The sequence below is a fragment of the Manis pentadactyla genome, chromosome 16 (assembly GCF_030020395.1).
Source record: "Manis pentadactyla isolate mManPen7 chromosome 16, mManPen7.hap1, whole genome shotgun sequence".
NCBI classification, from domain to species: domain Eukaryota; kingdom Metazoa; phylum Chordata; class Mammalia; order Pholidota; family Manidae; genus Manis; species Manis pentadactyla.
The window spans coordinates 28,315,767-28,340,044 of NC_080034.1; the positions used below are offsets into that span (position 1 = coordinate 28,315,767).

General features: G+C 39.0%; 2 protein-coding genes across 4 annotated transcripts in view; one reads left to right on the forward strand and one right to left on the reverse strand.

The window, feature by feature from the left end:
- Positions 1-23,453, reverse strand: part of POLH (DNA polymerase eta) — a 49,943-nt gene extending 26,490 nt beyond the window's left edge. The window contains exons 1-4 of one of the 2 annotated variants that reach the window (XM_036927433.2): positions 23,202-23,452; positions 12,855-12,995; positions 12,486-12,620; positions 9,470-9,687 (exon numbers count right to left, since the gene is read on the reverse strand). In XM_036927433.2, coding sequence (XP_036783328.2) covers positions 9,470-9,687; positions 12,486-12,620; positions 12,855-12,991 — 490 coding nt within the window. In that variant the 5' untranslated portion in view covers positions 12,992-12,995; positions 23,202-23,452. Of the gene's footprint in view, positions 1-9,469; positions 9,688-12,485; positions 12,621-12,854; positions 12,996-23,201 lie in introns of both variants that reach the window. The other variant, XM_036927434.2, reaches the window with a different exon arrangement.
- A 108-nt stretch (positions 23,454-23,561) lies between these two features.
- XPO5 (exportin 5) overlaps positions 23,562-24,278 on the forward strand; it is a 44,078-nt gene continuing 43,361 nt past the window's right edge. For both annotated transcript variants that reach the window (XM_036927351.2, XM_057494162.1), the window contains exon 1: positions 23,562-23,849. In XM_036927351.2, coding sequence (XP_036783246.2) covers positions 23,745-23,849 — 105 coding nt within the window. In that variant the 5' untranslated portion in view covers positions 23,562-23,744. The remainder of the gene's footprint in view (positions 23,850-24,278) is intronic.

Consider the following 24,278-nt stretch of genomic DNA (forward strand, 5'->3'; position numbering starts at 1 on the left):
TATTATGATTGGTGTACAGGGTGTGGGGAAGGTCACGGGGAGGATATTGTATCACAGAGAAGGCAAGTAGCGACTCTGTGACATCTTACTACGCTGATGAACAGTGACTTCAATTGGGTATGGGGGAGAGGACTTGATAATATGGATGAACGTAGTAACCAGATGTTTTTCATGTGACACCTTCATAAGAGTGTATATCAGGGATAAGTTAACAAAAAAATAAAAAATAAAAATGGAATATAAGACCCCAGGTCTAAATGCCTCTTTGGGGTCTTCTTTTCTATGAAGCCCTCCATGTGCATATGTAATAAACTGTTTCTCCTTTAAAAAACATTTTTTAAGGCCATAAATGATAACCTAAAACATTGGTGGCATGTTTCTGGGTGGAATAAGTTAACATTAAGGTATCTAAATAAGTAAATTCAATGTAACTCCATCAGGACTTTTTATGAATTCAACTAATATATTCTGAAATATACACTGAACAATACAGTTGCATAAACAGATGAAATAATCTTGGAAAACAAAAGTAGAGGGAGTCCTTATATTATGACATACTATAAACAGTAATAAAAACAATGTGTTTCTGCAGGAGTAGACCAACTAATGGAATATTACAGAAACGGACCCACTTATATGATACAGGAAATTGAGAAAGAATGAATTTTTTAAATTAAAACATCATTTATATACAAATCTTATATTGGTTTCAAATATACAACACACTGGTTCAACAGTTACCCATATTATTAATTCCTCTAGTGCAGTCAGTATTTATCAACATAGTAGGATGTTACAGAATCACTAACTATTCTCCATGCTGTACTACCGTCCCCATGACCAAACTGTACTGTGACTGTGAATTATTGAGCCCCTTCATTCCCTTCCCCCTCTCCCTCCCAACTTTCCCCCTTGGTAACCACTAATCACTGCTTAGTGTCTATGAGTCTACTGCTATATTGTTCCTTCTGTTTTATTTTCATACCCTGCAAGTAAGTGAAATTATTCAGTACTTGTCTTTCTCCACCTGGCTTATTTGACTGAGCATAACGTCATCTACATCCATCCACACTGTTGCAAACGGCAGAATTTCTTTGCTTTTTATGGCTGAATATTTCATTGTCTATCTGTACCACATCTTCTTTATCCATTCTATTGATACACACTAAGATTGCTTCCATATCTTGACTACTGCAAATAGTGCTGCCATAAACACAGGGTGGCATATGTCTTTTCGAATCAGGTATCTTCTCTTCTTCAGGTAAATTACTAGGAGTGGAATTATGGGGTCAAATGGTATTTCTATTTTTAGTTTTTTCAGGAACATCCATATTGCTTTCCACAATGATTGCACCAATTTTTCCCACCAACACTGTAGGAGAGTTCCCATTTCTCTGCATCCTCACCAGCATTTGTTATTTATTATCTTTGGGATACTGGCCATCCTAACCAGTGTGAGGTGATATCTCATTGTGGTTTTAATTAGCATTTCCCTGATGATTAGTGATGTGGAGCATCTTTTCATGTCTCTGTTGGCCATCTGAATTTCTTTGGAGAATTGTCTCTTCATATCCTCTGCCATTTAAAAAAATTTTTTTATTAAGGTATGATTGATATACACTCTTACGATGGTTTCACATGAAAAAACAATGTGGTTACTACATTCACCCACATTATCAAGTCCCCACCCATACCCCAATGCAGTCACTGTCCATCAGTGCAGCAAGTTGCCAGAGATCTACTATGTCCCTTCTCTGTGATACACAGTTCTCCCCGTGATCCCCGACACCATGTGTACTAAACATAACACCCCTCAGTCCCCTTCTCCTCCCTCCCCACCCACCCTCCCCTTTGGTAATCACTGGTTCATTCTTGGACTCTCTGAGTCTGCTGCCATTTCGTTCCTTCCCTCCGCCCATTTTTTTAACCAGGTTATTTGCTTTTTGGGCATTGAGGCATGTGAGTTATTTATATATTTTGGATGTTAACCCCTTGTCAGATATATCATTTACAAATATATTCTCCCATACTGTAGGATGCCTTTTTGTTCTGTTGATGGCGTCCTTTGCCGTACAGACCCTTCTTATTTTTTAGTTTGATGTAGTCCCATGTGTTCATTCTTGCTTTTGTTTCCCTTGCTCGAAGAGATGCATGTGGAAAGTTGTTCATGTTTATATTATATTCAGATTTTTGCCTATGTTATCTTCTAAGAGTTTTATGGTTTCATGACTTATATTTAGATCTTTGATCCATTTTGAGTTTACTTTTGTGTATGGGGTTAAACAATAATCCCGTTTCATTCTCTTGCGTGTAGCTGTCCAGGTTTGCCAACACCAGTTGTTGAAGAAGCTGTCATTTCCCCATTGTATGTCCATAGCTCCCTTATTGTATATTAATTGACCATATATGGTTGGGCTTATATCTGGGCTCTCTATTCTGTTCCATTGATCAATGGTTCTGTTCTTGTGCCAGTACCAAATTGTCTTGATTACTGTGACTTTGTAGTAGAGCTTGAAGTTGGGGACTGTAATCTCCCCAGCTTTTTATTCTTCCCTTTCAGGATTGCTCTGGCTATTCTGGGTCTTTTGTGGTTCCATATGAATTTTAGAACTATTTGCTCTAGTTCATTGAAGAATGCTGTTGGTATTTTGATAGGGATTGCATTGAATCTGCAGATTACTATAGGCAGGGTGGCCATTTTAACAATATTAATTCTTCCTATCCATGAGCACAGGATGTGTTTCCATTTATTGGTATCTTCTTTAATTTCTCTCATGAGTGTCTTGTAGTTTTCAGAGTATAGGTCTTTCACTTCCTTGGTTAGGATTATTCCTAGGTATTTTATTCTTTATGATACAATTGTGAATGGAATTGTTTTCCTGATTTTTCTTTCTGCTAGTTCATCATTAGTGTATAGGAATGCAACAGACTTCTGTGTATTAATTTTGTATCCTGCAACTTTGCTGAATTCAGATATTAGATCTAGTACTTTTGGAATGGAGTCTTTAGGGTTTTTTATGTACAGTATCATGTCATCTGCACACAGTGAGAGTTTAACTTCTTCCTTACCAGTCTGGATGCCCTTCATTTCTTTGTGTTGTCTGATTCCCATAGCTAGGACATCCAGAACTATGGTGAATAAAAGTGGAGAGAGTGGGCATCCTTGTCTTGTTCCCAATCTTAAAGAAAAGGCTTTCAGCTTCTTGCTGTTAAGTATGTTGTTGTCTGTGGGTTTGTTGTATATGGCCTTTATTATGTTGAGGTACTCACCCTCTATACCCATTTTGTTGACAGTTTTGATCATGAATGGATGTTGAATTTTGTCGAATGCTTTTTTGGCATCTCTGGAGATGATCATGTGGTTTTTGTCCTTTTTGCTGATGTGGTGGATTATGTTGATGGATTTTCTAATATTGTACCATCCTTGCATCCCTGGAACAAATCCCACTTGATCATGGTGGATGATCTTTTTGATATATTTTTGAATTCGGTTTGCTAATATTTTGTCGAGTATTTTTGCATCTATGTTCATCAGGAATATTGGTCTGTAATTTTCTTTTTGTGGTGTCTTTGCCTGGTTTTGGTATTAGAGTGATGCTGGCCTCATAGAATGGGTTTGTAAGTATTCCCTCCTCTTCTAGTTTTTGGAAAACTTTAAGGAGGGTGGGTATTGGGTCTTCACTAAATGTTTGATAAAATTCAGCAGTGAAGCCATTGGTCCAAGGGTTTTCCTCTTAGGTAGTATTTGATTACCAATTCAATTTCATTGCTGGCAATCGGTGTGTTCAGATTTTCTGTTCCTTTCTGGGTCAAGCCTTGGAAGGTTGTATTTTTCTAGAAAGTAGTCCATTTCTTCGAGGTTATCCAGTTTGTTGGCATATAATTTTTCATAGTATTCTCTCATAATTCTTTGTATTTCTGTGGTGTCCATAGTGATTTTTCCTTTCTCATTTCTGATTCTGTTTATGTGTGTAGACTCTCTTTTTTCTTGATAAGTCTTGCTAGGGGTTTATCTATTTTGGTTATTTTCTCGAAGAACCAGCTTTTGCTTCCATTTATTCTTTTTATTGTTTTAGTCTTCTCAATTTTATTTATTTCTGCTCTAATCTTTATTATCTCCCTCCTTCTACTGACTTTGGGCCTCATTTGTTCTTCCTTTTCTAGTTTCGTTAATTTTGAGTTTAGACTGTTCATATTGGATTGTTCTTCTTTCCTAAGGTAGGCCTGTATTTCAATATCCTTACCTCTTAGCACAGTCTTCACTGCATTCCAGATTTTGCAGTGTTGAATTATTATCGTCATTTGTCTCCATATATTGCTTGATCTTTGTTTTTATTTGGACTTTGATCCATTGGTTATTTAGGAGAATGTTGTGAAGCTTTGATGTGTCTGTGGGATTTTTCATTTTCTTCGTGTAATTTATTTCTAGTTTCATACCTGGGTGGTCTGAGAAGCTGGTTGGTATAATTTCAATCTTTTATAATTTACCAAGGCTCTTTTTGTGCCCTAGTATATGATCTATTCTTGAAAATGTTCCATGTGCACTTGAGAAGAATGTGTTTTCTGTTGCTTTTGGTTGTAGAGTTCTGTAGACGTCTGTTAGGTCCATCTGTTCTAGTGTGTTGTTCAGTGCCTCTGTCTCCTTACTTACTTTGTCTGTTTGATCTGTCCTATGGAGTGAGTGGAGTGTTGAAGTCTCCTAAAATGAATTCGTTGCATTCTATTTCCCCCTTTAATTCTGTTAGTATTTGTTTCACTTATGTAGGTGCTCCTGTGCTGGATGCACAGATATTTATAATGGTTATATCTTCTTGTTGGATTAACCCCTTTATCATTATATAATGTCCTTTGTCTCTTGTGACTTTTTGAAGTCTATTTTGTCTGATACAAGTACTGCAACTCCTACCTTTTTCTCCCTATTAGTTGTATGAAATATCTTTCCCATCCCTTCACTTTTAGTCTGCATATGTCTCTGGGTTTGAAGTGAGTCTCTTCTAGGCAGCATATAGATGCGTCTTGTTTTTTTTATCCATTCAGTCACTCTATGTCTTTTGATTGGTGCACTCAGACCATTGACACTTAGGGTGATTATTGATAGTTGTGTACTTATTGCCATTGCAGGGCTTTGGATTCATGGTTACCAAAGATTCAAGGTTAACTTCCTTAGTATCTAAGAGTCTAACTTATCTCACTCAGTATGCTATTACAAAATACAATCTAAAAATTCTTTTTTTTCTCCTCCTTTTTCTTCCTCCTCCATTCTTTATATATTAGGTATCATATTCTGTACTCTTTGTCTATCCCTTGACTGACTTTGAGTGTAGTTAATTTAATTTTGCCTTTGCTTAGTAATTGATTGTTCTACTTTCTTTACTGTGGTTTTATTACCCCTGGTGACAGCTGTTTAGCCTTAGGAACATTTCCTTCTATAGCAGTCCCTTCTATAGCAGTTACCTCACACAAACCATGTGTGAGGTAAATTCTCTCAGCTTTTGCTTATCTGGAAATTGTTTAATCCCTCCTTCAAATTTAAATGATAATCTTGCCGTATACAGTATTCTTGTTTTGACACCCTTCTGCTTCATTGCATTAAATATATCATGCCACTCCCTTCTGGCCTGTATGGTTTCTGCTGAGAAGTCTGATGATAGCCTGATGGGCTTTCCTTTGTATGTGATCTCTTTTCTCTCTCTGGTTGCTTTTTATAGTTTGTCCTTATCCTTGATCTTTGCCATTTTAATTATTGTATGTCTTCATGTTGCCTTCCTTGGGTCCCTTGTGTTTGGAGATCTGTGCACCTCCATTGGCTGATAGACTGTCTCCTTCCCCAGATTGGGGAAGGTTTCAGCAATTACCTCTTCAAAGACAATTTATATCCCTTTTTCTCTCTCTTCTTCATCTGGTATCTGTATAATACGAATAGTGTTCCATTTGGATTGGTCACACAGTTCTCTCAATATTCTTTTATTCTCAGAGATCCTTTTTTCTTTCTGTGCCTCAGCTTCTTTGTATTTCTATTCTCTAATTTCTATTTTATTTATCATCACCTCCACCGTATCTAATCTGCTTTTAAAATCCTCCATTATATTCCTTAGTGATTGGATCTCCGACCAGAATTCGTTCCTGAGTTCTTGAATATTTTTCTGTACCTCCATAAGCACATTTCTGATGTTAATTTTGAAATCTCTTTCAGGGAGATTGATGAGATTGATTTCATTTGACTCTTTTTCTGGTGTTTGTAGTATTTTGGTTTGAGCCAGTTTCCTTTGACATTTCATATTTGTATGTGGCGCCCTCTAGTTCCCAGAAGCTCTGCTCTCTGGAGCTGCTCAGCCCCTGGAGCGATGTCGGGGGTCACAGGGGAGTGGTGTTGGTGCCTGGGGGGAGGAAAGAGCTGTTTCCTGCTTCTGGATCCTATGCCTGTCTCCACCACCAGAACCAGTGGGCTGAACCCACAGGTGTAAGCCTCTATGCTTTGCAATTGTAGTTGCTGTAGGTGGGGCTTCCCTCTGGCTGGCCTGATGCCAGGTCAGGGGCTGCCAGTTTGTGAGGCAGGGGCAGGTTGGCAGGGAGAAAGGCACAGCAGGCTGTGTTTCACAATGGGGGGGCCTTGGAGCTGCGTATCCAGTCAGGGGGATGGAGCACCCAAAGCTCCTGAATGTTCCCGACCTGCTGGGCAGAGTCCACTCAGATAATTTTGCCTACCTATCCTTTCTTCTGAGCAGTAAGCTCTGTGCAATCCTTCCCCCTTCAGCAGCCCTCTCACTGTTAGGAAGTCTCTCAGATTGCCCACCTTTCTTTTGTCCCAGAGCAGCAGGATATGGATCCATTCTCCACAAGTGGCTGGAATTTCAGTCTCTCCAGGTATTCCACCTGTCTTACCTTTTCAACCCCACTAATCACCAGAGCACCATGCAATGTAGCTTTGTGCTCCCAGAGCAGAACTCCAGGGCTAGCTGTTCAGCAGTCCCAGGCGTCCACTCCCTCCCCTCTCCATTTCTCTTCCTCCTGCCAGTGAGCTGGGGTGGGGGAAGGGCCTGGGTCCTGCCAGATCACGGCTTTGGTATATTAGCCTGTTCTGTGAGGTCTGCTCTTTTCTCCAGGTGTACGCAGTCTGGTGCAGCCTTCTTTCCTGTTGCTCTTTCAGGATTAGTTTTATTAATCATATTTTTGTATTATATGTGGTTTTAGGAGGAGGCCTCTGTCTCACCTCTCACACTGCTATCTTTAATCCTCGCCTAATATATTACTCCTCTGCCTATTTTTCAATCAGGTTATTTGTTTTTTGGTGCTGAGGCGTATGAGTTCTTTATGCATTTTGGATGTTAACCCCTTATCAGATAAGTCATTTATGAATATATTCTCCCATACTGTAGGGTGCCTTTTTTTCTGCTGATGCTGTCCTTTCCTGTGAAGAAGCTTTTTAGTTGGATGTAGTCCCACTTGTTCATTTTTTATTTTGTTTCCCTTGCTTGAGGAGATGTGTCCAGGAAAAAGTTGCTCATGTTTATATTCAAGAGATTTTTTCCTGTTTTCTTCTAAGAGTTTTGTGGTTTCATAACTTACATTCAGGTCTTTGATCCATTTCTTGTTTATTTTTGCATATGGAGCTAGACAATAACCCAGTTTCATTTTCTTACATGTAGTCCAGTTGCCCCAACACCAGCTGAAGAGGCTATCTTTTCCCCATTATATACTCATAGTTACTTTACCATACATTAATTGACCATATATGCATGCGTTTATACCTGAGCTCTCTATTCTGTTCCATTGATATATGGGTCTCTTCTTGTGCCAGTGCCAAATTTTTTCATTACTGTGGCTTTGTAGTAGAGCTTGATGTCAGGGAGCACGATGCCCCCCACCCCCACCCCCAGCTTTGTTTTGAGAAAGAATGAATTTTTAATAAGTAATTGTTGGGAAAGATTGGCTCACTCTAAGGATAATAATTAAGGTGACTCCTTACCTTAAATAAAATTAAAAGATGAACTCCATAAGGTAGAAAAACCTAAACTATAAGGCAAACAAAAGAAAAAGTAGAAAAATGTCTTCATGAACTTCTAATAAAATGGATGTCTAAAAGGGGATTCAAAATACATAACCATAATGTGAAAAACTGATGGAATAAAATAATTTCTCCAACAATGCACAGCATAAACAAAGTTAATGGATGACATACTTGGGAGAAGATAGCTGCAATGTCAGAAACAGGAACTAATAACTAGGATAATACAAAAACTCTAAAAAAAAATGGGGCAGGAAATCCAATGGAAAACTGGGTAAAGATTATAAATATGCAATTCACAAAAGTAAAAACTCAACTGGTTAACAAGTGCATGTATATGAAGACATGCTCAACTTCAAATAGTAAATAGAGAAATGTAAATTAAGACAAACCAAAAACACAAAATAACCACATTATATCCATCACATGGCAAATATTTTTAAACATTGGATAATATCAATTGCTGGTAAGAACACAGGAGAAACAGGAATTCTTGTGTACTGCCAAGGGTAGGGTATCTTACAGTCATTCAGCAAAGCAATTTGGCAGTATTTAGTGGAACTAAGTTTATGTGTATATCCTATGACCTAGCAGTCTACTCCTGAAAATATTTCCCAGAGAAACCCTTGCATAGGTCCAAAAGAGGAAGAATGAGGACATTCATCATATAAACAGTAGGAAGTTATAAACAACAAATGAGTTTGTCACTAGGAGAATGGTAGATCCATACTATGGATTATGCTACAAGTAAAAACAATCAATTACACATAAATACAGCTTCCTGGATAGATCTATGAAATTACCATTGAAAGAAAACTAAGAAAAAGAATAAGACCTATAATAACACATTATTATCTTGTAATTAAAAAGTACAAGGTTTAAAGAGCATACACAAAGCAACAGTATATAATTTATAAAGACATATACATTGATTAAAGAAGATATACGAAACACATGGTGGGTGCCAGAGTGTGGGGGGGTTGTAGAGAGAGAGTGGGGGGAGAGAATCACTATGAAAGGGAAAAGTAAAATAAGTAAAATAAAAAGAAAGAGGCCTTGCAGTCCACTGCTCACACTGTGCTGTGAAGTGACTATAGACATTTTGAGTGACTCAACTCCTTTCACTTGAAGTCTCCCTTAAAAAATCTCACCCTTTTTATGATGAAGAAACCAGGTAACAATAATATAAACTAAACTACAAATGATGGAAGTGTTCGGCCTATTTATAACTCTGAACTGCCCTAGTTATATCTAAAGAGAAACAATTTCAGACAGATTTCACAACTTCCCAACATCCATATGCCGGGGAAGGTAAGAGAATTTGTATATCCTTCCATGTAAGTCCTTGTGATTCATTCAGGTTGTAGTTAAGTTTCCTTTCAATCAATCCAAGAAGGATCAGGATGATGAAGCAAAGCAGTTCCAAAGGCAGGAAGCAGAAGCAATATGAAGCTATGGAAGTACCTTTCTGAATAGTCCCTTCTGCTGCTTTAAGGCTGTGGGGCAACCCTTCAATGTAGGTTCTTGGCAACAGGTCTGCTGAGATAGGCTGACCTTGCAGCTCTTGTAGTCTCTCTTGTACAGCACCAGTCAGGTCTACATAAGCCTCATCAATGCTGGCACGTTCAATCACAGCAAAACGAGACATTATACCCATCACTTCCACACTGGCCTCCCGGTACCTAAAAAGTATACAGATAATATGTGTAGGTAATAAATGGAAGGAACACTGAGATTGTTAGCCCATGCCCTGGCTCTCAAAATGGAACGACATACATAGTCAATGTAAGGTCTCCTTAAAGAGAGAAATGGCTTGATGGAGACTAGTTAGCAACCCAAATGAAGAGGTCAGTGAGCAGGCAGAAGGTCAGTAACAGACGCAATGAAAATGAACCACAGAAGCAACATTTTTAGTGTGATTCTAGCACGACAAGGTAAAAGACATCCAGACCATAACATGTCTATGTTTCAAGGCTCTCTCTAATAGAAAGAAATGCTTCAAACTTGTTTAATTAGAAAACATTTTACTATGATCACCTATTCCTTTTGTTATTTTCCTACACCCACCACACAGTATTCTACTCCTACTTTTGTCTTCAAACTAAGAGGTAACTTAAGGAAACAGTGCACTGATCAGTGAACACAAGTATCTGGTCTTCTTCAGGCTGATATTTCTCATTATAAATTAACCAAGTGACATGCGTTTTACACTTCAGTCAATGGTGAGTTTGATTAACATGTGAACTGGTCCTCACCCCTCACCCCACATACAACTAACTAAGTCCAATCATTTCGGGTATATTAACATTCAAATTATCAAGTTGAAGTAAGGGCCTAGAATGTGGCAATGAGTCTGGGAAGGCAGATAGCCTCCCTGGGGGATACCAATCTCACCACAAACCTTCTATTCAAGCCATAAGAAGGTCTTCTGGATATATTGCAAGTGTTTCATTCAGGTGATAATATGTGATATTTTAATGTAATATGTGATAATATATAATATGATAATATGTGGATATTTTCTTTGCTTTGGACTTGCTATGGAATTTAAAGTAACTTCTTTGTTTCTGTTGAAGCTATTTTATTTATCCTAAAAATGGAAATATTTGCACCTCTTCACTAAGACACTATAAAAATTACTATAATTATTGTCCTAAAACATTCTCAAATGAGGGAATTAGGGGAAAGAGCTAGCTTTTTTCCCTTTAACATTATTTGGGCTTGGGAGAACACTGTCAGACTTCAAAGAACAAAAAGACAGTACAAGCATGTGAGAGAGCACGAGATCATGACACACTTGCATACACAGGTAGCAAGGAAAGGACACTGTGCTGCAATAGTCAGTGTTCCTTCACAGGCTGTTGAGCAAATTACTCCAAGGTATTGGATAAACTTCATGTATATGTTTCGGCAAATCATATTCTTATTTTTATAACCTGGTATCTCAGGTCAGTTATTAAGATATTTAAATCAGCAATATTAAATCCAAAATATTAAATCTCTGGTCTATAAACTTACTCCTAAATTTTCTAAAACTGCCTTTGTTCATTATATGATGAAGATTTTTTTAAGGTATCATTGATATACACTCTTACGAAGGTTTCACATGAAAAACAATGTGATTACTACATTCACCCATATTATCAAGTCCCCTCCCATACCCCACTGAACTCACTGTCCATCAGCGTAGTAAGATGCCACAGTCATTACTTGCCTTCTCTGTGCTACACTGTCTTCTCCATGACCCCGCCACATCATGTGTACTAATCATAATACCCCTCAATCCCCTTCTCCCTCCCTTCCCACCCCCCTCCCCCACCCTTCCCCTTTGTAACTACTTGATGAAGATTTTAACAGTAAAATAAATGATGCAGTTTAAAGTTGGTGGTGTGTGGCTTTTCAAAATCACACTCTGAAGTCAACTGTATTTCTAGGAAGTTACATTGTCTTTACCAGCATAAAATTCCATAGAATGCGAAGTAGTATATGTCCATTCACTGAATTAATTGTACTTGGGAGGTGAGGTATTAATCTTGAGTCAAATCTGTCTTCTTTTCTGGCAATAACTCCAATGGGAGGTTGGCTATAACACTCCTCCCTTATACTTCTAGTTCACAGATGAATTCAATAATATCTCAAGTCCCCAGTCAAAGCACAATTCCTACACTCCACATCACACCACACAGCACAGTGTGCCATGAAAATGTAGATACTGGAATCAAATCCTCAGTCTTCTACTTCCTGAGCTGTATTAAGTTAAAAATATTTAACCTCTCTAAACTTGCTTCCTCCCTGGGGTGGGGGTAGGGGGACAGTAATACCAGAACCTATCTTATAACAATATTAGACTTGCAAAATATTGCCTATGGAGAGCTTAACACAGTGCCTGGAATATGACATACACTCAGAACATACCAGCTAGTTTTTTATTATAATGGCTGAGGTTTGTACCTATCTCTAACTTGGCTATGCCTATATATACATGTTTCTCATTCCAAGACTAACCTTCTAAAATGTGGGGGAGGGGGAGGGCGGGCAGCTCAGATCAAAAACATAGAAAGTAATCTCCTTTGAGATTCTTCAATTCTGGCAAATATTTCTAAATATTGCACTGGAATGTCAGTTTGACTGATACTTCTCTGGAAAAACTCTTAACTTTCAGTCAGTTTAATTACTTCAAACACATCAGACTTTTGGCCTGAGAATATGATAATTGGCATTACGTTTTCTAATAACCAATCTTTTAAATAAGGAACTGAAAGCACGTAAAGGACAGCAATTGTTATATATTATAATGACTTTGAACTGTTCCCAAAACATAGTATCAAATCCTGTTTCCATTTCACACAAAAACATTGGCTGAGAAAGGGAATTTTTTAAGATGTTATTCACACAAAACAAATTTAAAGCAACAGTTCCTAGCCTCATGGAATATTATTTCCAAATCTTCCATTCCCCTTAAACAATCTTTTCTTCTTACTTGGTGAGGTTAGCTTTCCCACGGGTCTCACGAACTTGTACCAGTAGAAGATCTGGGCATAACTTCTTAGCATCATCTGCCCACATACTTCTAGTGACCCCAAATGCACGAGCTTCATAACTCACTGCAATTATTCTAAGGTTAGAAAAAAAGGGGAACAGAAAAATATTACATGATCACAAGCAAGAATAATTAAAATTTAACGTGAATAGAGTATAAACATAACAGTACAAACTTTCTGGTCACAGATGCCACTATTTGATCTCAAACAAAGTTCAGAAATCTCAAAAATGTGGCCTGGCATAGTGCTATGTATTCTTACAGGTTAAAAGAATAGTTAGCAGTAATAAGAATAACTGTGATACTTACCCACCACCCTTCCATGATTTGTACTGTACAACTGCACAAGGTTTATTCCTCAAATGGGGATTTTGTCGCTGTTCCACTTGAACAAAAAAACAGTCCATATCCACAAGAGCAACTACCCGGTCCTGTCCATTAGCCATTTTCCTGTAAAATGATATTTTATGGACAGTCAGAAAGGATACCTAATCCAAAGCACCAAAGAAAACTGTATTTCCAGTCTTCCATTGTTGAGTTCCATTAGCATGGGAGCATGATGAAAACTTACAAGAAGGAAATGGGCATTTTCATATATTGCTGGCAGCAGAATAACAAACTGGTACAATTTTAGGAAGGTAATAAGTATTAGAAGTTTAGAAATACCCATCCCCCCAAAGAATTGAACACTTTACAAAAGAAGATATACAAATAGTCAAAAGGCTCATGAAGATTGGCTCAACATCATTAGTCATATGGTAATGCAAATTAAAATCACAGTGCACATGAATAGAGGGCTAAAACCAACAGTTAATCTAGATGATAGACAAATCTCAAGTATAAGCTCAGGGAAAAGAGAAGCAGATAATACGAACATTGGTGTAATATTCAACTACATACTTTAATTTCACTGGCTATTCCATTAATGTCCTTTTCCTGTTCCAGGATCCAACTAGGATCTAATCTTAGTCGTCTTGTCTCTTCAGTCTTCTCCAATTTGTGACACTTCCTCAGTCTTCCCTTGTTTTTCATAACCTTGATACTTCTCAAAAGAACTAATCAGTTACTTTGAGAATGTTTCTCAATTTAGGTTTGTATGACATTTTCTCTTGATTAGACTGATGCTATGAATTTTGGCAAGAATATTATAGAACTGACGTACATGATGCCAACATCTTACTGGTGATGGTTTAGTTGTGATCATATTTGTGATAGTGTTTGCCAGGTTTCTCACCATAAAGTCACTATTTTTTCTTTTGTAACTTATATCTTAGGGGAGATACTGAGATTATGCATGCAAATATCCTGTTTCTCCTCCAACTTTCAACCACTAAGCACCCATCACTAGATGTTGCCTGTAACAACCTTGTAGTGTTCTAATGGTAACTTTCTGCCCATTTGTGTAAATTTTTGAAGACAAAAGAAAAGAATACTACATACCATTTGTGGACAGACATACTTAAAGGTATCAATGATAGCAGATTGGAAGAATAAAACAAACACTTGTCAGTGGATTCAGATTAATGTTATTATTTAACACTGTTAGAAATCTGGAAGAAAAAATGTAAACTAAAGCACTGGCTCCCAAACTTTGCTGCAAATTGGAATCACCTAGGAACATTTAAATAATATTGTTATCTGGCTTCTACCACCAGACACTCTAATTTAATTGGCACAAGTATGTTTTGTACTGATCTCAGCCTATTGATAGTAATGCTTTCTATTAGCTAGAAATGCCTGGGGAACTCAGCTAGGCCCCAAAGAGCTTCCCACAAACATCTCCCCTTTCCAAGCCAGCCACTGTTGTGACTGGACAGACAAGTGTGGTTCTTACTGTGACTGCAAGACACCTGTCAGCAATAACCATCAGAAAGTTTATTATTTACAGGCTCAGAAAATTATACAGCACACCTGAGGCCAGACAGCAAGGTCATGAGTAGAGAGAGAAAAAGAGATTTTTACTTGTGTAATCAAGCTGGCTAAAGTTCAATTGGTATTATAAGGGCTTTTAAAAAATAAGCTTTAATATCAATAGTGTACTTACGTAAATGAAAATTTTCTTTCATCTGCAACAAGGACATTTTCTTGGATTACAGAAAACTGTTCCTGATAAGAATATATTTTACCTGTTAAGTAATCTGTCTAGGAAACATGATTCTAAGCTTTATCAAAATAATTTCCTGTGGTTCCTGTTGTCTTTATCAGGTCTTTGATTACCTAAGAAAACTTGTCTTATTTTTTTTACAACTTTGTAACTTTTGGTATTTGCCTGCTAAGTCTTTGTCACTTTGGTTAAATGGTAATTATGTATTAGTTTGCAGTGATCTGTGATTCTATTTATCAAGTATTTTAAAACCTTTTGATATTTTTAATAACTTCCCCCCAAACTCAAATGCCAAATGAAGTCTTTCTGACCACGAACTAACTTCGGAGTTTTCCATAGAGCAGCTGAAACATCTCAAAGACAAATACCATATGATTTCACTTAATTGTGGAATATAAAAACAAAGCCAACAGAAGGAACAAAACAGCAGTAAACTCACAGACACTGAGTAGTGATTAGTGGTTACCAATGGGGAGGCACTGGAGTGGGTTGGTGGGGAGAGGGATAAAGGGATATAATAATTCACAATCACAATATAATTTGGTCACAGGATGATAGTACTGGATGGAGAATATAGTCTATGATTCTGTAACAACTTTCTACTTTGATAGATAGTAACCACACCAGATGGGGTGAGGATTTAATATGGATAACTGCTGAACCACTGCGTCCTACATTTGAAACCAACATAAGATTGTATTATCAACGATACTTTAATGAAAGAAATAATGCTAAACCTTCTTTATGGATATTCTTGTGAAGATGTTATTAATATAAGCATTCCAGAAATTATATGAAATTCTAAAATTCTTATATGTATTATTATCAGTCATAATTCCAGTTTTCATCTTAAAATGTTATGTATCAGAAATAACCAAATTTCCTTGTCAATGGCATTATAATTAACTCATATCTTTAACCAAGGCCATTTTAAGTTTTCTATAATTTAAAGTTATTATTTTACGCTAATGCTTTTGCAAATGTGTTTCATCTTCGAAGAGATTCATGGAAAGGACTCTGACAAGTGCTCTACAATACAGGTGTAAATTTCACTCCCCTGACACCAAATGCAATGGTGTCTTTTTTTCCTACATATATGTGTAACAGTAACAATATCATTCACAGCAGTAATAGTAGAATAACTCCGTTTGGGTTCCCTGACCCAATTCCAATGTGTGTATGTGGGAAGGGGTTTCCCCACATATACTAACACCAAGCAATTCTTGAACACCAGCAGGGTGTTTGAGAACTTAATTCAATTATGATGATATGCCCAGAGACAGCACCAGATTCCCTAGGTTAAGGGCTCCATTCTACAAGACTGCCCTCCACCTGACTACAGATCCCAGTCACAAGCCCTAGGCAGTTCCCTGTGCTTCTGTCCTACCGGCTACAGATTGGAGGTTTCAATGACCTCCCCCTTAGGTTTGATTAATTTCCTAGAGCCGCTCACAGAACTCAGGAAAACTCTTACAGTTTACCAGTTTAATAAAGGATACCACAAGGATATAAGTTAACAGTCAGATGAAGAGAGACAGAGGGCAAGGTCCCAAATAATGGAGCTTCTATCCTTGTGGAGCTTGGGGCCTGGTTCAGTGGCTCAGGAGGAGTTCTGGCTCCCCAAGCATAGCTCCTCTCTCCAACTGACAAGCAGGACACAAGCTAGCAGAATGACCCAGTATATATTTCTTACAACTCATTATAATGACAACAGGTTTCTGATAACTTTCAGATCACACCACTAAATTGGGTATGAAGTCACAGGATACTAATAAAGAAACTGATGGCATCATAAAATTGCTAACACAAGATCAAAATCAGTAAGAATTAATGAACTATGAGGATGACTATGATTTTTATGACTTGTTTGAAACATTGTTTCTTTAATGTTTCATTTTTTCTAGATTTAAAGAAACTTCTCAAGTTATCTATGACATACAGAAATTTGTTAAAGTATACCTTTGTGAACAAAACAATTACTTTTTCTCCTACCTGACCCTCCAGAATTAGAAAACTCAGTGAGTATTCTTATTTTCATGGCAATATAGTTATCTACATAAGTTCAGTAAGAATCTGTTCTTGCAACAGGACACAGTTGGAAACATTGGTTATATTACCAAGGCTTTGACTGGAACTTATTATTTGAAAGAAACACACATACATTCAGATATGACCAGACAACTTTAAGGAAACAAGGGGACTTCATGGAGCCAATAAGATGCCTTGGAAAAACTGGCCTGGTACATTGTGTACAGGCTTCCCAGCAGCCTTATTAGGTGAGTAAGGAAGTTCATTTCCTAGAAGCCCAGGAACCTCAGGATATTTGGGGAGAGAGTGGGGGAGACTTGAACAAGAGAGGAATTCAACAAATCTATAGGTACTGCAGGCAAAGTCTGATGACAAGTATTTGGGTTGGCTTCTGAGTCTTGAAAGGATTTTTTTTAAATTAAGGTATCACTCATATACACACCTATGAAGGTTTCACATGAAAAACTTTGTGGTTACTACATCCACCCATATTATCAAGTACTCCCCCATACCCCATTGAAGTCACTGTCCATCAGTGTAGTAAGATGCCAGAGTCACTACTTGTCTTCTCTGTGCTACACTGTCTTCCTCTTGACCCCACATACCATGTGTACTAATCATAATACCCCTCAATCCCCTTCTCCCTCCCTCCCCACCCTCTTCCCCTTTGGTAACCACTACTCGCTTCTTGGAGTCTGGGAGTCTCTTGCTGTTTTGTTCCTTCAGTTTTGCTTCATTGTAATACTCCACAAATGAGGAAAACCATTTGGTACTTGTCTTTCTCCGTGTGGCTTATTTCACTGAGCATAATACCCTCTAGATCCATCCATGCTGCTGCAATGGTAGGATTTTTTTCTTCTTATGGCTGAATAGTACTCCATTGTGTATATGTACCACATCTTTATCCATTCATCTACTGATGGACACTTAGGTTGCTTCCATATTTTGGCTATTGTAAATAGTGCTGCAATAAACATAGGGGTGCATATATCTTTTTGAATCTGAGATCTTGTTTCCTTTGAGTAAATTCCTAGGAGTGATATTTCTGAGTCAAATGGTATTTCTATTTTTAGTTTTTTGAGAAACCTCCATACTGCTTTCCACAATGGTTGAACTAACTTACATTCCCACCAGTAGTGTAGGAGGATTCCCCTTTCTCCACATCCTCAACAGCATTTGCTGTTCCTAATCTTTTCGATGGTGGCCATCCCAACTGGTGTGAGGTGATACCTCATTGTGGTTTTACTTTACATTTCCCTGATAACTAGCAATGTGGAGCATCTTTTCATGTGCCTGTGGCTATCTGAATTTCTTCTTTGGAGAACTGTCTGTTCATATCCTCCACCCATTTTTTAATAGGGCTATTTGCTTTTTGGGTGTTGAGGCATGTGAGTTCTTTATATATTTTGGATGTTAACCCCTTGTCAGATACATCATTTACAAATATATTCTCCCATACTGTAGGATGCCTTTTTGTTCTACTGATGATGTCCTTTGCTGTACAGAAGCTTTTTAGCTTGATGTAGTCCCATTTGTTTATTTTTGCTTTTGTTTCCCTTGCCCGAGGAGCTGCATTCAGGAAAAAGTTGCTCATGTTTATATTCAAGAGACGTTTGCCTTTTCTTCTAAGATTCTACAGTTTCATGACTTACATTCAGGTCTTTGATCCATTTCAAGTTTACTTTTGTGTATGGAGTTAGACAGTAATCTCGTTTCATTCTCTTACATGTAGCTGTCCAGTTTTGCCAACAGCAGTTGTTGAAGAGGCTGTCATTTCCTCATTGTATATCCACGGCTCTTTTATCATATATTAATTGGCCATATATGCTTGGGCTTATATCTGGGCTCTCTATTCTGTTCTATTGATCTATGGGTCTGTTCCTGTGCCAGTACCAATTGTCTTGATTACTGTGGCTTTGTAGTAGAGCTTGAAGTAGGGGAGCATAATCTCCCCAGTTTTATTCTTCCTTCTCAGGACTGCTTTGGATATTTGGGGTCGTTTGTGGTTCCATATGAATTTTAGAACTATTTGCTCTAGTTCATTGAAGAATGCTGTTGGTATTTTGATAGGAATTGCATTGAATCTGTAGATTGCTTTAGGCAGGAATGCCATTTTGACAATATTAATTCTTATCCATGAGCACAGGATGTATTTCCATTTATTGGTATCTTCTTTAATTTCTCTCTTGAGTGTCTTGTAGTTCCTTGGTTAGGTTTATTCCTAGGTATTTTATTCTTTTTGATGCAATTATGAATGTAATTGTTTTTTTGATTTCTCTTTCTGCTAGCTCATTGTTAGGAGAGGATTTTAAAAGTTCAATTGGAGATTACTTATCAAAAGTTACAGCAAAGCAGACTTAAAGGAGTCTATATGGTCAATCACCATTCTTAATGTACTTATGTAAATAACCAGGCCAATTTTAATTAAGCTAGACTTATTTTACAAACAAATCAACTTTTTTTTGATTATCTATGATAGAAATGGGTATGACTGTAAACAGAAAACATTATTTTCAGTAATACACCTTTGTGGATATCAGATTTTAATGCTGTTCATTGTCTTTGAGGTTTTGTTTTCTACACATAAACTGTACTGGATCCTGAATTCTTCTGGTTCCCTCCAATAGTTGGCTACAACTCGCTAAATTTCCAATTTTTCTTCCATCCTTTGACTTGGAACCACTGAGAACTAAGACTGCCCCTTTTTCTGAAGTCATACAAGCTAATACAAACTTGATATAAACTTGAGAAATCACCACAACAGCTTATGTATAGACAGTCAGAGGGCATGCTGTTATGTGGCGCATTTATCAGAGACATTCAAACTGCAAACCAGGAAAATCTATCAGATTGCCACTGTCTACCCTGACTCCATCTGAAAATGCTTTTAGCCTGACATCTAGAAATCTTAACTGGCTGACTTCAGAACTCAGAAAGTGGAATTATAATCTGCTTCAATCATTAACTTTTGTTTTTATTTCCTTTGTTTCCATAGAAATGCCTCTTATTAAATACTGGAAACACCATATAGGCCTGTTAAAAACTGAGAGTAGGCCCGAAACAAAGTCCCTTGTTCTAAGTCTCTATCACTAAACCAAGACTTAACACCTAACAATTAGTTGCAGTTTCAGCTCTCCCCAGAGTATAATCTTAATCAGTCATTTTCTGGAATTTCCTCATCAGTACCAGTGAGGTAATCCACCTGATAGACCCCCAAAGGAATGTAATTTTGCTTGAAACAATCCACTCCTTGCTAGTTAACTTCCTCCTTGCCCCATCCCCTTCTGCCTACATAAAAGTCTTTTGAAGCTCCTTTCTACTGTTAGATGGGATGCTGCCCAATCCATGAATTATTGAATAAAGCCAGTAAATCTTTAAATTTATTCAGTTGAATAAAGAGCTCACACACCTCAGCAAACAAAAAGCAAATAATCCAATTAAAAAATGGGCAGAGGAACTGAATAGACAGTTCTCTAAAGAAGAAATCCAGACGGCCAACAGGCACATGAAAAGATGCTCCACATCGCTAATCATCAGAGAAATGCAAATTAAAACCACAATGAGATATCACCTCACACCAGTAAGGATCGTCATCATCAAAAAGACAAACAACAACAAATGTTGGCGAGGTTGTGGAGAAAGGGGAACCCTCCTACACTGCTGGTGGGAATGTAAACTAGTTCAACCATTGTGGAAAGCAGTATGGAGGTTCCTCAGAATGCTCAAAATAGAAATACCATTTGACCCAGGAATTCCACTCCTATGAATTTACCCTAAGAATGCAGCACTCCAGTTTGAAAAAGACAGATGCACCCCTATGTTTATCACAGCACTATTTACAATAGCCAAGATATGGAAGCAACCTAAATGTCCATCAGTAGATGAATGGATAAAGAAGATGTGGTACATATGCACAATGGAATATTACGCAGCCATAAGAAAAAAACAGATCCTACCATTCGCAACAACATGGATGGAGCTAGAGGGTATTATGCTCAGTGAAATAAGCCAGGCAGAGAAAGACAAATACCAAATGATTTCACTCATATGTGGAGTATAAGAACAAAGGAAAACTGATGGAACAAAACAGCAGCAGAATCACAGAACTCAAGAATGGACTAATAGTTACCAAAGGGAAAGGGACTGGGGAGGATGGGAGGGAAGGGAGGGATAAGGGCAGGGAAAAAGAAAGAGGGCATTACGATTAGCATGTATAGTGCGTGGGAGGTATGGGGAGGGCTGTGCAACACAGAGAAGACAAGTAGTGATTTTACAGCATCTTACTACGCAGATGGACAGCGACTGTGAAGGGGTATGTGGGGGGGGGACTTGGTGAAGGGGGGAGCCTAGTAAACATAATGTTCTTCATGTAATTGTAGATTAATGATACCAAAATAAAAAAAATTTGTTGAGTTTTGTTTTTTAACAGGCCAATGGTGGGGAACCCACCTGCATTACTGCCTCTTGAAATGAGACACAACATTTTAACTGAACTGAACTATTTTCAGGGCTGAGATTGGTTCCATGAGATACAGAACAACCCACCAACTCAGGACAGGTTCAAACCTACTTATACAAGTGGCCCAAGATGTTAAAATATTTTACAATATTACTCAAACCCTTGAACAGATTTCCAGGGCCAGCCCCCAAGAGCACTGATTTAGTTTCATGGCTGGATCCTTCCAAGCTTGGAACAATGGCTACAGACTAGATTTCAATCTATCACCTGCATAGTTACTACAGAATTTGCCACTATAATCCTGTTAAGACGTGTACTTTCTGGGTTACAATGTTCCCTACCCTTGACTTAGCAATATCCTCACCATTGATTCTGAAGCCTTGGCATCACAGAGTGGACTGTAGTATAAACCACAGAAAGTTGTTTGTTTTTGTAATGCAGGTGCTTGATTTAAGCTTTGATTGTCCTGGCATTCACTTCAAAGAGGCTATCTATGGAATGAACATACTGCTAGCCACATGACTAGAGAAAAGAAACAGGCTACCTCTCTGCAGTGAGACTCCTTTGTTTTAGAGATCTTGGTTGATTTCAATGATTTCAGTCATTTGGGCTGCTTGTTATTTCTCCTTTTTCTCTCTTCCTACACCTTAAGTTCCTACTCTTATATTTTACATTTGTCAATAATAAACCCACGAAGTCCTCCACTCCAATAACAGCAGAACCCCAGGCCCTTGCTCACTCACTTGCTCTACCTGAGACGACACAGTGTGCCCCCTACATTCCAAGGCTTGTAAGTAATAAAATTTTTTTTCTACAACATTTCTTGACAGTTGTTGCTAAAGGGCATCTTGCAGCCATAATAAGAATCACAAGGCTGGTCCAGTCCTAACACTGGTTTGGAAAGGGGGGCTGTCTGTCACTGGAGCCCAGGTGAGTGCCCCCTGGCATTTCTAATAAACAGAAAGCATTACTATCAATAGGCTGAGACTGTACAAAACAGGTAAGACTTGGGCACTGTGAGTTTTAAAAACTCTCCTGGGTGTTCTAATACGCAACAGACATTGGGAACCAATAAACTTAAAGTAAATAAGATATTTTTGGAAACACCAGTGATGCATGATTTAAATGTGAGAAACACAGGTTGTACAGTTGAGTAAGCACTCAACTGTATTGTAAAAAAAAGTGTCAAAATTTAACATTCACCCTGAGAAAAGTGGCATGCAATCACAAAGCTGGAAGATTAGTGGAAAGAAAATAAATTTAAAAAATAACAGTAGTCAAAGCCTTAATTCCTTATAAATTCCACTCAACTTTTTTTAAAAAGGCAGAATGTGATACTTTAAACACGTGTAAGTTAAAAACCACATCACAAATCGCTTCACCTTTAAGTGGCCTTGGGGTATACTGGTACACATAATGCCAGAATAAAAATAGTAAGTGCATTTTCACACACACACACACACACACAAACCAGCAAAGAAAAAACCACCAGTTAAGTGCCATATTTGATACAAACAGCAGCAGAGCTGGTGGATTTAAGTTCAGCAAACATCTTACTGTGAACACAAACACAAAAACCAATATGCAGACTTAATAGATAACGAAGCTGTTCAAGTTTTCGGTTTATGTATTTTGCCAGAGAAACCAAGAGCTTTTCTAAAATGGAAAATGAAACACACTCTGCCAAAACCTTCCTCCGGAATAAAGATCACACTAATTGAATACAGCACTTCAAATGATCAAAACTCACAAGCCTTCGATAATTCCAATTATTCTTCATTAAGTATCTCCATTTAGCCCAATCTGTACAAAACAAGTTTGTGGCCGATCAGGTGATTACACATCCAAGCAAAGTACATGGGAAGAGGGAGGTTTAAGAGCTAAAGAAAAAATATTTTTTCCACAAGCAAAATCCTCTTAGAAGACAATACCAGGGCCTTATCTCTCTGTGAGTGTAATTTCGGCCCACTATTGTCACCAGCCACTGCTATATCATAAAACCAACAGCCCAGGGAACAAGAAATGACTGAAAATAGTGATATCGAATGGTTCTAAATTCTCTTACCAATGTGACAAACACCTGGCAAAACTGCCAACCGAGGAATCCGCAGGTGCCGGGCTCAGTATCCACTGCAGGAAGACGCAGGGATCTTGAACATCTGTTTCAAGAGAGATTTATTCCCCGTAAGGACAGAGAAACGGAGCAAGGGTCGCACCCTTGTTCGGGTAGCCGCCGTCACTGCCCGATGAGTTCAACTGTGCCCGACCGCTCAGCACCAGCCCGCCTAACAGATCTAACAGCGCGCGCGCTGCGACGAGCGATTGATGCGCCTGCGCACCCGCGTCCTTCCGTCTCTCGCTCCGCCCACCCAGGAGCAACCGTCAAGGGAACCGCCACTTCCGCGTGCGCGTGCGCAGTGGCGGGTCGGACGCGTGCGCAGCGCCGGCCCCTTCCCGGCCGGAGCTTCTACAGTTCACGCTCCTCCTCCCGCTCCGCGCCCCCGCCCCTAGCCGGCCTCGGCCCTGTACCAGCGTGGGGTCCAACCGTGGGAGCTGTACGTTCTCCCGGGACGGCCGCGGTACGTACTCACGGCGCCTGGCTTTAGCCATGGCGATGGATCAAGTGAACGCATTGTGCGAGCAGCTGGTGAAAGCGGTGACGGTCATGATGGACCCCAGTTCTACTCAGCGCTACCGGCTGGAAGCCCTCAAGGTAGCTAGTCTGGCGCCCCAGGCCTCCCCCGAGACCTTCCCGAGCCCCAGCCGTCCCGGCGCCGCCCGCAACCCTGGTCGTCTCCCTCCCACGCGGTCCCTGGACCTCCCATCCCAGCCCGGGGGAGCCTTCCTCTCCCCGCCTTCTCTGCTAGCCGCGTCTGCCCTTTTCCCGGGACGCTTCGGTCCCTAGCTGCTGCTTCTCCCACCACCACTTCTCAATGTCCCACCACTTTCCTCCCTTTTCCCCACTTCTGTTCACTCTTGTCGGCACCACGACCCCGTCTACAGCTGGCTTCACCCATTTTAATCTTCCAAGCCTCACATCCTCTTGCCTCCCCTTGGCGCACGTGCCCTTCGCGTCCCCAGCACCAGTTACATTCTTTGTGATCTCTCCTGCACCAGGCGTTGCCTTGTAGATCCACTCTCC